Source organism: Dasypus novemcinctus, chromosome 3 (genome assembly GCF_030445035.2).
Source record: "Dasypus novemcinctus isolate mDasNov1 chromosome 3, mDasNov1.1.hap2, whole genome shotgun sequence".
NCBI classification, from domain to species: Eukaryota; Metazoa; Chordata; class Mammalia; order Cingulata; family Dasypodidae; genus Dasypus; species Dasypus novemcinctus.
This window is the reverse complement of record NC_080675.1, coordinates 13,618,321-13,633,071: the sequence shown is the minus strand read 5'-3', so window position 1 is coordinate 13,633,071 and position 14,751 is coordinate 13,618,321. Positions and strand designations below refer to the sequence as shown.

The 14,751-nt window shown below is 47.7% G+C and overlaps 1 protein-coding gene across 8 annotated transcripts in view; it reads left to right on the top strand.

The window, feature by feature from the left end:
- UNC79 (unc-79 homolog, NALCN channel complex subunit) overlaps positions 1 to 7,786 on the top strand; it is a 329,268-nt gene extending 321,482 nt beyond the window's left edge. For all 8 annotated transcript variants that reach the window (XM_058292338.2, XM_058292349.2, XM_058292334.1 and 5 more), the window contains 2 exons: positions 5,125 to 5,166; positions 6,612 to 7,786. In XM_058292338.2, coding sequence (XP_058148321.1) covers positions 5,125 to 5,166; positions 6,612 to 6,812 — 243 coding nt within the window. In that variant the 3' untranslated portion in view covers positions 6,813 to 7,786. The remainder of the gene's footprint in view (positions 1 to 5,124; positions 5,167 to 6,611) is intronic.
- Positions 7,787 to 14,751: the final 6,965 nt, after the last annotated feature.

Sequence of the window (14,751 nt, the reverse complement as noted above, 5' to 3'; positions counted from 1 at the left end):
TATTCTAGTACCTTATATACAACCTAACATTTCCCCTTTTTACACTTTCAGGTATATATTTCAGTGTTGTTCATTACATTTACAATGTTGTGTTACTATTGCCACCATCCACAACTAAATGCTTTCATTTTTGAAAGACATTTTCTGTGGGCATTGAATTCTAGGTTGACAGAGTTTTTGCTTTATTCAGTACTTTAAAGATTTGTTCCTCCATTATCTTCTTGCCTACATTGCTTCCTACAAGAAATCTGTGTCATTCTTAATCTTTTGTCATCTGTATATAAATGTCTTTTTTTCTCTGACTGCTTTTAAGATTTTCTCTTTACCATTATTAAGCAATTTAATGATGATGCACCTTGAGGTAGTTTTCTTCACGTTTCTTGTATTTGAATTTGCTCTTGGATCTGTGTATTTATACTTTTTCATTATATTCAGAAAATTATCGGACATTGTTTCTTCAAATATTTTCTTCTATGCCTTTACTTAATATGCTCAATCTTTCATCTACCTTCTTGACTATATTGAATATTGTATTAGTCTGCCAAAGAGATGCTGATGCAAAGTACCAGAAATCTGTTGGCTTTTTCATAGGGTATTTACATGGGGTAAAAGCTTACAGTTACAAGGCACACAAAATGTCCAACTCAGGGTTCCTTTCTTACCAAAGTCAGTTGCCACATGTTGAAGCAAGATGGTCGCTGATCTCTGTGAGGGTTCAGCCTTCCCCTCTGGGCTTCCTCTCTCAGCTGCAGGCTGGCACAGGGCTTGCCTCTCCTGGCATAGGGGCTTGTGTCTTTCCAGGCTCTTTATATCAGTTTCAGGTGTCTTTCCAAAGTCAACTGCAAACTATCAAGCCAATACCTCACCTCTCCCCTGGACCCAGAATCAGAAATGACAGAGCTCTCCTGTCTGTTTATATTGGCCCACCAAGAGGCTGGGGACTCAGCCTAAGTCATACCTTACTGATGTGGTCGAATCAAAGCCCTAATCTTAACAGGTAACTTAATCAAGGGCCCCTCAATTGAATCAATATAATCAAAGGGTATCACACCCAGAAGAACAGGTTAGTTTACCAACATAATCTTTCTTTTTGGGGGATTTACAAAAATAATCTCACGCTGTCATAAATATGTTTATAATAACTGTTGTAATGTCCTTGTCTACTAATTTTGTTTGTATCATTTTTTGGTCTGTTCCTATTGATTGATTTTTCTCCTTACTATGAGTCACATTTTCCTGCTTCTTTTCATGCCTGGTAATTTTTTATTGGATTCTTGGCCTTGTGAATTTTGCCTTTTTGGGTGCTAGACATTTTTGTATTTCTGTAAATAAATATTCATGAGCCTTTTTCTGGGACATAAAGTTATTAGAAACAGTTTTATCCTTTTGGGCTTGTGTTTAAGTTTTGCTAGGTAGAATCAGAGCAACACTTTCTCTAGGGCTAATATTCCTTTACTGCTAAGGCAATTACCTTCTGAGTACTTGATAGTCTGTGAATTATAAGGTTTTCCCACTCTATTGGGAACACCAACTATTTCTAAACCCTGTGTGATCACCAGGGATTGTACCCTCTAATCCTTCTGTGTTGTTTGTCTTTGGCCTCAGGTAGTTTCCTTAACACACATGCATTGGTCAGTTCTCAGCTGAAGAGCAAGGGGATCCTTTGCAGATCTTTGGCATTCTCTCTCTGTGTGTATTTCCTTTCCAGTATTCTGCTTTGCAAACTCTAGCCACCTTGGCATCTTGGGACTCCCACTTCAGCTCTTCCACTCAGGCAGACTGCCAGGCTCCACCTGGGCTCCTCCTGCCTGTGCTGCTGCCTGGAAACTCTCTCTAGGCAGTTTTCTGGGTAATTGTAGAGCTTACCTTTTTTATTTCCCCATCTCAGTGACCACTATCCTGCACTGCCTGATGCTCAATGTCTGAAAACCATCGTTTCATACAGTTTGTCCAGATTTTTTAGTTGTTTCAGGAGAAGGGTAAGTCTAGTCTTTGTTGTTACTCCATCTGGCTGAAAGAGAAAGTTTCACTACCAATTTTAATTTATTTGAGGGCTGAAACAAGTATGGAGTAAAATGAACACAGCATCCAAGCAGGAAGCATTTGACTTAGTCTTTAGCATAAAACAAGATAAGGGAAAAGATATCTCTTTTATTTTGGTGAAAAACCTATTTTTCAGAATGTCCCTCTGTTTTCTGGTTGTTGTTTGTGGAGAGGAGAAAACAAGCCCAACCAACTTTACTCTATTATAACATTACAGAGCCCCAAATAAATTACATGTAATTTGTACTGACAGCTTTGGAGGAACCATGAGCAAAAGGGAACTGAAATGAAGGTTATTCAATAAGTCAAATTAGTATTCTTGAAATAGGATGACTGCTGGGTTATATAATGCTATCAATAATAATGAGCTTTAGCCTGAAACCTTCAGTCATGTGATTTGTAAATCACAGAAATGAAGGTCCCTTGAAGGTATATTTTAGAATCATATGGCCACATGTTACATCAATGGGAAACAACAAAATTCCTCTAAAACCAGCATATCCCTCCTCCCCTTCTTGTCTTCTTCAGGCTCTTAGACCCAACGATAGCATTGGGAGAAGGGTCCACCTGGGTGCTCCCTGGTCCCTAGCCTTCCTTGGTCTCTTGGGATTCAAAGTAGAAAATTAGTTCAGATATTTCCCAAATATCCAGAGACCTGTGGTTCTGCTTCCTTATTTCATAGCCCAACAGTCAGCAAACGTCTGTAGGCATTAGGATTCCCGGGGTTTGCTTTTGGCTGTTCATCACATTTGGGTGAGGCAGTTGGATTAGTTAATTTTTTCCCATTTAAATTGTCTAGATGAGCCAGTCCCGCTGAAGGCCAGGGGGCATAGCTTCGTTTGGCACCCAACCTTTGTCATCCTGCAGTTGAGCTAAGGGAGGGCAGGGAGGAAGTGCCGTTTTCTGATCTCTTTAGGTTTCGTCCAATTCCATTTTCTGTTACACACCGTACACCATTTCTAAACACCATATTCATGTTAGAGACAGGGTATTCACTGGCTGCAAGGTAAGCAAGCGCTGTGTTTAGGAATGTTGTGGAATAAACATCAATGGACGTCCCATCAGCAGATTGTATACGTCAAGAGCCAGATTTAGCCCTGGGAACACAATGCAATTTATCACCCACCAAGTTTATTTTTAAAAATTGTTGAGATGAATTAAATAAGACCAGCAGCCTATGGCTATGGCCGGCCATGAACAGACGGGCCATTTGTACCCTGATCCCTGTCCCAAACACGCTCTCCTCCTGGTTCCTCGTTTTGTGCACCGCACCTCCAGTCTCCAGTTTGCCCCAGGCTAGAAATCGCACTTCTTCTTTGGCCTGCTGGCTCCAAAGAGCAACCTGGTCCTGAGACCTTCCAGGGAGCTCTAAAGGCACCATCGCTCTCCAGTCCCAGAAACCATTCCCGGCCATCGAGACAGCCTCATCGCCCCCGTGTCCTTCTTCACCCCGGGTTACAGGGCGCTGCCACAGTGATCTTTCTGGGGCACAAGTCTGCTCATGGTTTATGGGGCTCCCTCTTCAGAAGTTTTATTTAATTTGGAATAAAATCCAAACCCCCTAATTTGGCATTCAGGTCCTCTGGGGCTTGATGGCGAGAGGCTCCAGCCTCTGCTTTTCTAAGAACGTCATGCTGCCAGGTCCCCTGACGCTGCCCTCCTCCCTCAGCCCTCTCCACCCTCCACCGCCCGATCTGGGCTTTGCTCATCCTCTCTCTTTGCTTCCTGGGATGCCCGCTACCTCATTTCTACCTAGTCAAACCCTGCCCATCATTCAGATCCTGCTCACCTTACTTTACCAGCCCCTATTGTGGTGTTACAGCTCTCTCTTCCCTATTCTCTCCAGTACTTATATGAAAAGTTAGTCAAACTGAAAATCTCTGGTGAGGAGGGGTTGCCTTTTTAAATCTTTAAACCCATAGCAAGCACCCTTCAACAGTGCTTGGGAATCGGCCCCCAGCATCTGAAATCAGACTGTTAGTGTAACTCACCAATGAAATTCCCATATTATCTGACATTGTTGTTTTCAAAGGTTTATTCTATGAACACTCATCTGGAGCTATGCCCTGTTTTTTAAATCTGTAGTTAACTGTGGGTAAAGCTGAACACTCTGCCCCTTTATTGGAATAGAGGGTAAGAAGGAACATGAAGTGAAATGATGTGATGTCATATTAGCATATTAAAGGGCTGAGACGTGGTGACATAAAGAAACCAGCATCTCCCAACCTATTTGACCATAGAACCGCCTCTCTCTACCCCACTTAAATCCCACCAAAATAGAGTTCATGGAACACAGTTTCTGAAACATTGTGTTCTGTCCCTGACTTCTAGATTCCCAAGGCCGTGGATGCTCATTTATCTTCCAAAGGACTGAAAGGGCCCAGAGACCAGTGAAGAGAAAGGGGCCGCTGCTGGGGCACTTGAGCTGCGGCATCCTGTGCCCCCTTCAAGGGCCCATTGCAGGGGGGGATTAAAGGCCAATCAGAGAGGCAGCAGAGGGGACCCCTCATCTGTACCTACCAGTGCACTGTCCTGCTGCTTGTTTTGGGGTACACCCACATTGTATAATGCCTGGCCTCTTTGATTCTTGCTGTATTTCGCCTGTAAATCACAGCCAGCCAACCTCAGGAGTCTTTTTTTCTCTGTCACTGAAACATTCCAACCACTTTCCAGTGGTTTTTCCTTAATGGCTGTGGGCAAATCGAGTCACCATTCTACTTGGAGTCTCAGTTCTAAAGATCCTGTGCAGGAAATTCTATTTCAAGAAAGCGAGGACTTAATTAAATAAATTCACATTTAATTTCCCTTGCTTGGTAGCTTTCCATAGACAATCAGTCATTTAGTCTGAAGTGTGTATTCAGGCACTCACGGGGCGCCTATTAACCTCCAAATGCCACCAGCTCAGCAGGGCTTGGCCTCAGAAAGACATTTTTCTGATAATGGGTAACTCCGCAGCAGGTGCCCCCGTCCCTGCATGATGTAAAAGGGACTCAGTGTGCCCTGTTTTCCCTCACCGCTCTGGAAGCTGCTGTGGGAAAACGGAGACTAGTAATGACAAGGCTTCTGTGTCTTTCCATACAGCTGATACCCATGTGGTTGCCAATGATTCAGTCCAATATCAAGGTAAGCCCCCCCCCCACCTCCCCCCGGGCTGCTCGGGAGCTCGCTTTCCTCCAGAGAACATCGTAAGGTTATGAGGTTCATAGAGCTTGTGATGCTCCTCTAACCAAGGAGAGTGACAAATGCCACCAGCCCCTGGGCTCCGGGAGCTGATAACACAGAAGGGGCAGCGGGGTGGAAGGGAGGACCCCCGTGACTGAACCAGGCTCAGCTCATTGATTGGAAAAGCAACCCTGCCTCCAGGGGATACCCATGGGATCTGATTTCAGGCATGCCAAGTACATTTCCTGGGCACCAGGATTGATTTCCTGCAATGGGGAGAAATCTATTAAGAAAGGATAATATTGAACAAATGACCAGATTGAGCTAGAAGGGACCTATCCCTTGTTTTACATATGAGGAAAATTAGGATCAGAAAGGAAGAGTAACTTGGCCAGGTGCCTCCAGCCAGGAAGGCAGAACCTGTCCAAATGGATTTCCCACTCCCAGCTGAGCCTTGAGTAAAGCTTTGGCAGTGCCAGGGCAGACAGATTCCCTGAGGAGTAAACACTGTTATTGGGACTTGACATTAAGACGGCAAAGCTAGTCCCAGCTCCGTCCCAGACTGGAGCCCATCTTTGCCACTAGCAGTTTTAGGGGAGTGGGCATCAATGTTCTTTGTGGCCACCGGTGGTGACTGGCACTCCTGAAAACTTCTTCCCTGGGCTTGCTTTTCTTGTGAAAAGCAAGTTGTTCGTACTCCCACCTCCAAGCATTCCAAATTGCCCTTCCCACCCGCCCCTTGCTTGTGGCAATCTCTGGCAATTTTAAGTTGCCCACAATGCCAAGAGGAGGTCAACAGAACCTGATGAAAAGCGCGGAGAAGGCTAAGATAAGCATACAGTCTAGCCTCTTCATATACACTAACATAAGAACTGAGGTCACGGCGATAATTAAAATGGCACAAGCATGTACTGTGTGCGGAGGTCCGATCTAAACACTCACTCATCCTCTCGGCTGCCCCATGGGGTAAGTGCTGCCATCCTCCCCAGGACGCCTACAGAGGACCTGGGCTTCAGACCCAGGGAAGCGGGCACTAGAACCTGCACTTAGCCCTGCCTCAGGCCACGTGGCCGAGAGCTTCTGGGCGAGCAGCATAGGATTCTCAGAACATCCACCCAGAAGACGGTGTGTCAGCACTAAGTCCCTCTTGAAACGAGGCCGTCCAGAAGGGCATGTCATTGTTTGGGTATATGGGGTCTGGGTGACTCTAGAAACAAAAGGTGCTGGGACGTCTCCCCAACCCCCATTCTCTGCCTGGAGCACTGCTAAATTTGAGTTTGCCTCCCTGGGGCCAGCCAGCCCCCTGTGCAAGCCTGCAGCTGCCTGCAGAAGCAGCGGCAGGCTGGAACCCCCGGGGGCACGGCCGGGGGAAGAAAGGCCTTCAACGTCTTGCCCTTTCTCCACAGCACTTATCCGCGGGGCTCCAGCTTCGCCTCCAGGCCATCCAGAGCAACGTGAACCACCACAGCCTCAGGACGCTGCCCGGCTCGGGACAGAGCAGCGCCGGCCTGGCCGCCCTCCGCAAGTGGCTGCGGTGCACCCAGTTCAAAATGGCCCAGGTGGAGATCCAGTCCTCGGAAGCGGCCTCTCAATTTTATCCTCTATGAGTGGACTCCTCGGCTTTCAGTGTCAACACTCTGGTTTAGCAATAATGGGTTTAAAAACAAAACAATTTGATCCGAGCAGGTTGGGGAACATATTGGTACTGTACATTCTCTTTCTAGTTTAGTAAAAGACGTGCAAAGGCCGGAGAGGGCCGGCAACGAAGCTTTCTTGCTACACATATTTCTGATGACTCCTTGGGCTATCCGATTAAGTGTTTCCTTACATTATTTTTTAAAAACCAAATCATTTTTCTTTAACTAACTTCTATTTTTTTTAAGAAAAAAAAAATAGACTGGTGGGTACTCCCAGAAAAGTTGTATAAGTCCCCCTGTTGCTATTTTTGATGATAGAGAATAAATAGGGTTTTTGAAACCTTTGTAGTGTTTTTTCTTAAAAATCCACTCTTGGCAATGCAATAAAAACCCGTCACCATAAGCCAGTGACACTTGACTGAAGCTTTTTGTCATTATCCTGGGAAAAGTGGCAGCTTGCAAGGAACATTACAAAGTGCACTTAGAAATTAGGTGGTTAAACTGTGCCAACTGTTTTCTTTGTTTTATAATCTCATTTTCCAAAACTGTCCAGTACGTTTTATTAGTTTTAAAACTAGTTTTTCAACTCATTCGTTCTAGGCTGTACTTTCTTGTAAGCTTTATGATAATCACTTTAGTTTTGTGAATAATAAATTTTATTCTTTTGTTAATACTTGTATACAATTCAATTTGAAACTGTAGATTGCATATTGGACCAAACAGGTCCTCCACTGGCACAGAACCCTGCATCTGGAGTTATGTTTCATACAACTGAATTTTAATAGTGTAAGAGCACCGAGATTTATCAGCACTTATACTTAGCATTTGACTGTGCATTCACAAATGATATTTCTCCTCTTTATCCCTGTAATGCACTGACTAAAACAAGAATTAATACACATTTAAGCTGTATATTGACATGCTATTAAATACATTTTTTATTATCTTTGTGAGCCTGGGGTTTTTTGAAATCAGTTTATAGAGCTAGAGAGTAGTTCCTGATAACCATTTCTTCCTAACTTTTAAAATTCTAACTTCCTTTCAAAACTAAAGTGCTGTTATTAAGAGGAGGTGGCTTTCATTCAAGTCACTTGGAGAGAGAAATGCACAGCATGTATTTGAAGCCCATTTTCTAGGAAGGGCTTTGAGGGTGTGAGACAATGACTTGTTTAATGTTGATTTTTAAGAGGCTTCTCTTCTCTTGGGAGGTCTAATGCCTTGATGCTTCTCAGGGGAAAACAAGTCCTCAGATGCTTAAGGGTTTCCAGTGAGTTCTAGAAAGACAGGGTGGCAGATCATCATTCTTAGGAAAACTTCCAGGAAACCACTAGGGTCCCCGTATTAAGAGTGTAGAAATAATCATTCTTCATACTTTACTCACGGACATCCCCTCTCCCGAGAGGTTTCCCCGGTCAGAATGCTCCACAGTTCCTTCCAACAGTGCTTGGTTCTGCTTCCATCCACATTTCACCTTGCGCTATAGGAAGTGGTGCATGGATTCATCGCTCTTGTGAACAGTGAGAGCTTTGAGGGCAGTGCCATCTCTGTGTCCTCGGGGTTGGGCACACCGCACGTGCTGGATTAACGTCTGCTGAATTGAATGGATTCAGTTCGGCAACAGGTCTCGCTTGAGCTTTGTGGCGGAGATGGTTACGGCGAGGGGCTGGAGGATGAAGTTCTTGCTGCTCTCCCTGTGTGGAGTTAGACTTCCCTGGCCCCGCTCAGCTGTAGGCCCAGCTGTCTCCTCATCCCAGCCCACCTGCCCCAGGCCCCATCCTGCAGGTGGGCAAGATCCAGAGTTACCCACAGCCTTTTTGCCAACGTGTCTTCTTTGCCCAGTTCTTTGAATAAACTTTCGCCTCAATTTCCCTTTGTATTCTTATCTCCCCAAGGGCTGGAGATGTGCCCCTCACCCAGCCTTCTTTCCTCACCCCCATCTAATGCTTCCTGCTATCTGGGCCTGTTTCCTTTACCCCAGTCACTACCTGGAGTCTTGAGCCCACCCAGTTACATCTTCCCCCTTGCCTCTGAGAACGATGACCCTTTTCCTTGCCTGTCTGACACAAACACTGTCCCTGCTGGCCCTCTGCCAGTTTACTGGCTGCGGGAGGCCAACAAAGCTGCTCCAGCCTACACTAACCCCACGCCCAGGTCCCAGGGTCCTCTCTGTCTTTGGCATATGTCAGCCAGGAGAAGAGAAGACAGTTGCAAGTTTATTTAGCAGGATTGGCTATTTAGCAGAAGCCATTCCCTAGGTCAGGGGTCAGCAAACGACAGCCCCTGGGCTCAATCAGCCTGTTGCCTGTTTTGTGAAGTTTTACTGGAACACAGCCATTCATTTACTTACTGTCTATGGCTGCTTTAGTGCTGCAGTGGCAGAGTTGAAGTGTTTTGACAGAGACTAATGGAATGCAAAGCCTGAAATATTTACTCTGTGGCCCTTCAGGGAAAAAGTTTGCCGATTCCTGACCCAGGCGAAGGTCTCTGAGGAGCACTGAGCTGGACCCCTTGTCTGTGTATGTTTTCCCTACTGCCTCAAGGTACTGAGTTTCATTATTAGTGTATCCTAATCTATAAAATGGGGACAGTGATACAATCTGCTTCACAGTGTTGCTGAGATGATAAAAATAATGCAATAAAAGAGCTTAGTGCCACGCCTGGTATATGGTAAGCACTCGATAAAAGTTATCGATTACTATTTTTATTCTCATGTTAAAGCCTAAAGAAGTAAACCTACCTGCCCAAGGTCACACAGCTAGTAAGGGGCGGAGCCAGGACTTGACCCCAGGCTGTCTGACTCCAAAGACCGTGCTCCCCATCACTGCCTCACATTAACTCCTGCTACACAGCACGTCAGTCCCAGGGGATAGCCACTGATGGCAGCACAGAAAGCAAAGAGAGTCCAGCAAAAACTACCTAATCCATTTTTGGGCAGCACTAATTATTAGCTTCAAGAAGGGCCATGGAAGAGACTCAGTTCTCTTTCCCTCACAGTTTCCAAATGGTTTCAGAATGCGAACAGAACATTTGGAAGTTCCCAAGGGTGGAATAGGTCCAAATCCTCCAAATGCATAGATTCCGTTCTCCCTGATTTTTCCCAGTGGGCATGCCTCTTACTAGTTGGGTGACCTGGGACAAGTTAGTAAACTCTCTGAACATCTGTTTTTTCTTGTCTGTAAAATGGAGCTACTCTACCCATCTCCTCCGGGTGATGAAAAGCTCAAATGGACTGAAGACTATGATGATGTTTGGGAGACTGTACGAGAACCCAAGGACCTCTGGGAAGACCAGTGCCACCTTGTGAAGACCACATGTTGGAATGGGCAGCTCCCAGCTGTAGGCTCAGTTGATCTCTCTTTCAGCCCATCTCTCAGAAACAAGACCTACAGACCCAGGGGGCCAAAACCCGGCCATTAGCCAAAGGTTTCTTTCTCCATTGTATGCCATCTCTTTGCAAGCCTACCTCGGGACATTTTCAGCAAATCTCTTCCCTGAGGGTCTCATTGAGACCAAATGGGTGCAGCAACTTCATCTCCATTTCCACGCTACAGGCCAAATGAGATTGGATTGGCTCAGAGAAGACTGGTTTTCCACCAAGACTCTTTCACGGGCTGGGATTGAAGGGCCTCTGGCATTAATTGTACAATGCAGATCATTTATTATACCTCTTCACTAGAATTAATTTGCAAATATGTATACTGGGCAAATTGGGTGTTTTGACAGTAATGGTAGATGCTTAAGAAGAGTGAAGGCATGGTTGGAGCTCAATGGAATTGTGCCGCCATGTTATTATGAAAGTTGAACCATTTGGGAAATGATTGAGGGTTATTAGTAAGGGGCTGGTTAGTTCCTTCTACTCCCAGGAGCAGCATCAATGAGTTTTACATGAGGAGATTCAAGAGAAGCCACCATATCCCCCCCTTCTTGGGTGTCCACTAGTTACTAAGCACTTGACATACAGGATCTTTCCTTCTCTTATCCTTGTCTCCTTCCATAAGACAGGTGTTAATATTATTCCCATTTTTCAGACAAGGCAACTGAGGCGCAGAGGCTCAGTGACTTCTCCAAGGTCATGCAGGTGACTGAAAGCAGCACTAGAACTTGAAGGCCTTTTGACCAGCAGGCAGAGCTGCACTCCCGCGGTGTTCATTTCTCTTCAATTTCCCTAATTTTGGATGCTGTTGGCTAAAGGATGGCAGAAACATGGGACAGGGAAACCTGAGAGCTTTTTGGAGGCAGCCCAATCTTGCTGGCTTCTCTGTTTATTGATCTTCTAACATAAATTTCTATCAACAAAGGTGTTTTTCCCACCTTTAGGAATTCATTTCTGTGAAACAAATTATAGCTCTGTGAAATTAAATCTCATTTAGTTTCATTTTTCCTATAATAGTTTTATGGAAAAGAATAAAAGTTCATGAACTAAAGACTGTGATGATGAACTCTATTAGACTGGGGGTCAAGCTAGTGTTAGCTCAGCCCGATGAAAAGTGTGACTCTCCCCTAATTCATTATAATCATAGCTACCACATATGAGGGCTACCTCTATTGGGCACTTTACTGTAATCTCACTCAACCCCATGTTACAGATGAGGAAACTGAGGCATAGAGAAGTTAAATATTTGCATGGGTCACACGGTAAGAGATAGAGCAACATTTGAATCAAGATACTGCTGACTCAAAAGCCCAGGCTCTTTCTATTGTATAAAACTGGTGGTTAAATGACCGGCAGAGTCCTGGCTACTCACTTGACCAGCAAGTTCACCTAGAATCAGTTCAACTAGAGTTCAACAACTGGCAGTCTGTGGGCTGAACATGCTCCACAGCAGATTTTGTTTGATGGACTTGAATTCTTAATTTCTTCTGGTTTAAATACCTTCCGGGGAGCATCCAGGCTGACCCACTGGCCTCTGCCTCCCAAGCAAGAAGAACCCAACAAGGCCTGGCTGGCTCCCTTCATTTAGCCTGGGGGCCCTGCACATCCCCGCTCAGGCTGACCCTCTCACTTAGTCGATTCACGGTAACCCAGAGTCCTCAGCAAGCCTCTGGTAAGGCAGGACCAGGGGCCGTGCTCTAGCCCGACTGGCTGCCCTGTCCTTGGCGTCACTGTACCCCTCTGCCCCGCCACTGGCCCAGGCTGAGGGCCCTGTCCCTCTGTGCCCATCTACCTGTCAGTGCCCACCTGGCTGTTTCCTCCAGTCCCCCCTCCATCCTGTTTTCTCTCAGCTTGGAGCTGCTGAGGACAGGTGGGGAGGGCAAGGTGAGTGCCTGGTACTGGCGCTTCCCTGCAGGAGCAAAAGCCATGGATTTGACTGTCTCCGGAACCAAGAGCTGGCTTTAATTATACAGCGCAGACAGGCCCCTGCCGGCGCCGATGGAGCAGGAGCCTCCCAGGGCTGCTTGGCAGATGCCCTGATTTCTGCTCCTCGAGTGGCCACTTGGAAAAGAAAGGAGCCAGCAAGTAATCAAGCATGAAGGACAGAAGCTCTCCAGGTGAGGACAATCACCCGGTTGGGGGTGGCGAGGAAGCAGCCCCCGCAGGAGAGGCATCAGGCCAATTCCCCACAACGGCGTGTGCCCAGAGCCTGGGGGCGTGCCCTGCGCCGGGCTGGGGCCCCGCAGGACATGGGGTGCAGCAGGCAGATGGAGGGGAGCATAAGACAGGCCTGGCAGCCAGCTCCACGTGGGACTGGAGGCTGGTTCTCTCCCTGACCACGGTCCAGCCACTTAATCTCACTCTGCCTCAGTTTCATCAGCTGCAAGATAGAGGTGACAAATGCCCTGTCCCCTTGTTTTTGTGAAGAGTAAACGGAATGGTGCCTGGCAGGTACTTAGAGCAGAGAAGGAATCATGGACAAGAGTAAGAGCTGGCTTTTACAGAGCACGTCTTACTCCTGGGTGCCTGGCACTGTGCTGGCCACTTGCCGTGCATGCAGCCACCGTTTCTTCAAATTGTGGTGCAGTGGGACAGATGGTGTTTAGCTGAAATGAAATCACAGCTTGCAACAGGAATCTGGCTCCTATTCTGGGGAGTGCGGCGCTCTTGTGCGGCTGTGATTCGTGGGGTGACTCCGTTCCCCACATTTCTGTTTGAATGAGCAACTGGGAAATCCTCCTCCATCTGGTGCATTGCGTCATGTGGACTTCACGTGGTGTGAGCACATCGTGGTGTGGGTAATGGAGATAATATTTTGAAAATAATAAATGGCTGTGTTCTTTATTCTTTTCCAGGAAGCTGTGGTCCACAGGCACGCTCCGTGGTGGCAGGTGGCCTGAAGAGCCCATGCAGGTGAGAGGTCAAGAGGTAGGAAAGTGCAGGGTCAGGCAGGATGGGGAGCTGGGAGCCCTCTTCCAGCCCAGGGTGGATGGCTGGCAAAAGAGGGTGGGAGACAAATGCAGGGCAGGGCCGAAGGGCCAGAGGCGCGCATCCTCACCTGTCCTCTCGGGGGTGAAGGTGCTGTAGAAACGCCCAGATCGGCAGGAGGGAGCACGAGACCACAGTGGCCTGCAACCCACCAGGAGAAGTCCCCACAGCTGCAGACGGCCTGGCGGGAGCTGCCTGCACCCTGGAACCTGCGCCCCCACTCCTCCGGCCCTCCCTGGCCTGGACGGAGCTCTGTGGGTCTGGTGAGGAGGCCCGCTATGCAGGGAGGGCAGGCAGAGGCCATGGCCACGGCTAGTGTGGTGACACGGCCACGGCCTGGGCATCTGCCACTGGAGTGGCCTGGGGCCAGCCACACCACAGAGACCTGCGAGGGCCCAGAAGACACCACGTCTGTACCAGAGATCATAGACACCTGCTCAGGTGCCCACCCACGATCTCGCAGAGGGAAGCAGGCCGTGGGGCAGGAAGTCTTTAACCAAATGAGACTGAGTCATCCAAAAGAGAAGAGGCTAAGCCGGGAGAGTCCAAAATACCGTAAACTTGCAAAGTCAGGTGTTGCTCCTACACCCCTTCTCCTGCACACACCCAGTGAGGTGGGGACTCCGAACAGTTTTGTGAAATAAAATGTTTTATTCTTTTCTTTATGCCTGGCTGTTCTGTGTCAAATCTGTAACCCACGGTTAATTAATTAACTCAACAAATAGTCACCGTGCCAGGCATGTTTGGGGTCCTGGCGATTTGGTAATGAACAGAACAAAACTAGAGGAGGCCTGTTCTCACGGACTTGACGTTCTAGTGGAGGAGAGAGACCGGGCCCTCGTGCCCAGATCCCCTAGAGTTCTCAGTGTGAGGAGGGCTGTACCGGACACAGCTAAGGCGCTCAGGCGGAGGGGACTAGGGGTGGCCAAAGAGAGCCCACGAGGTGAGAGTCAGGGTGCATGGGTGGCTGCACCAGGGCCCCATTGGGAAGGCCCTGGGCTATGTGGGGAAGGGCAGGGAGTTGGGGGACAGGGGCTGAAGTGAGGGGACAGCAAGGCCTCTGAGCCAGGGGCTGGAGCTGGGCTCTTCTTTCCACGTGCAGGCAGCCGTGGGTAGATTTTCCCATTGGGTAGGACCTGACTTGCGCTCTGTAAGGACCTTCTGGCCTTGTGGGAATGGATCGTGAGGGCAGCAGGAGTGAGAGCAGAGAGACCAGGCGGGAGGCTGAGCAGGGGTGCGGTGGCCGAGGCTGCGTCCAGCCCACGGATGTGAGGTGCTTTGGAGACAGAGCGGCCAGGACTTGCTGAGTTACTGGTCATTGGTTCAAGGGAAGGAGGACTAGAGAATGACGGGTTTGGGCTGTGAAACGGTGGATGACGAGGCATCGTGCTTGCAGGTGAGGAAGACTGGGTGATGAGGAGGTCTTGGCGGGGGAGCTAAGAATTCTGTTTGTCCAGGATGAGGGGGTGTGCAGCCGGAGAAATTCAATTCTGGGGACCAGTGGGGAAGTTGGGACTGGATGTTTAAGTTCGGGAGTCATCGTTTTTG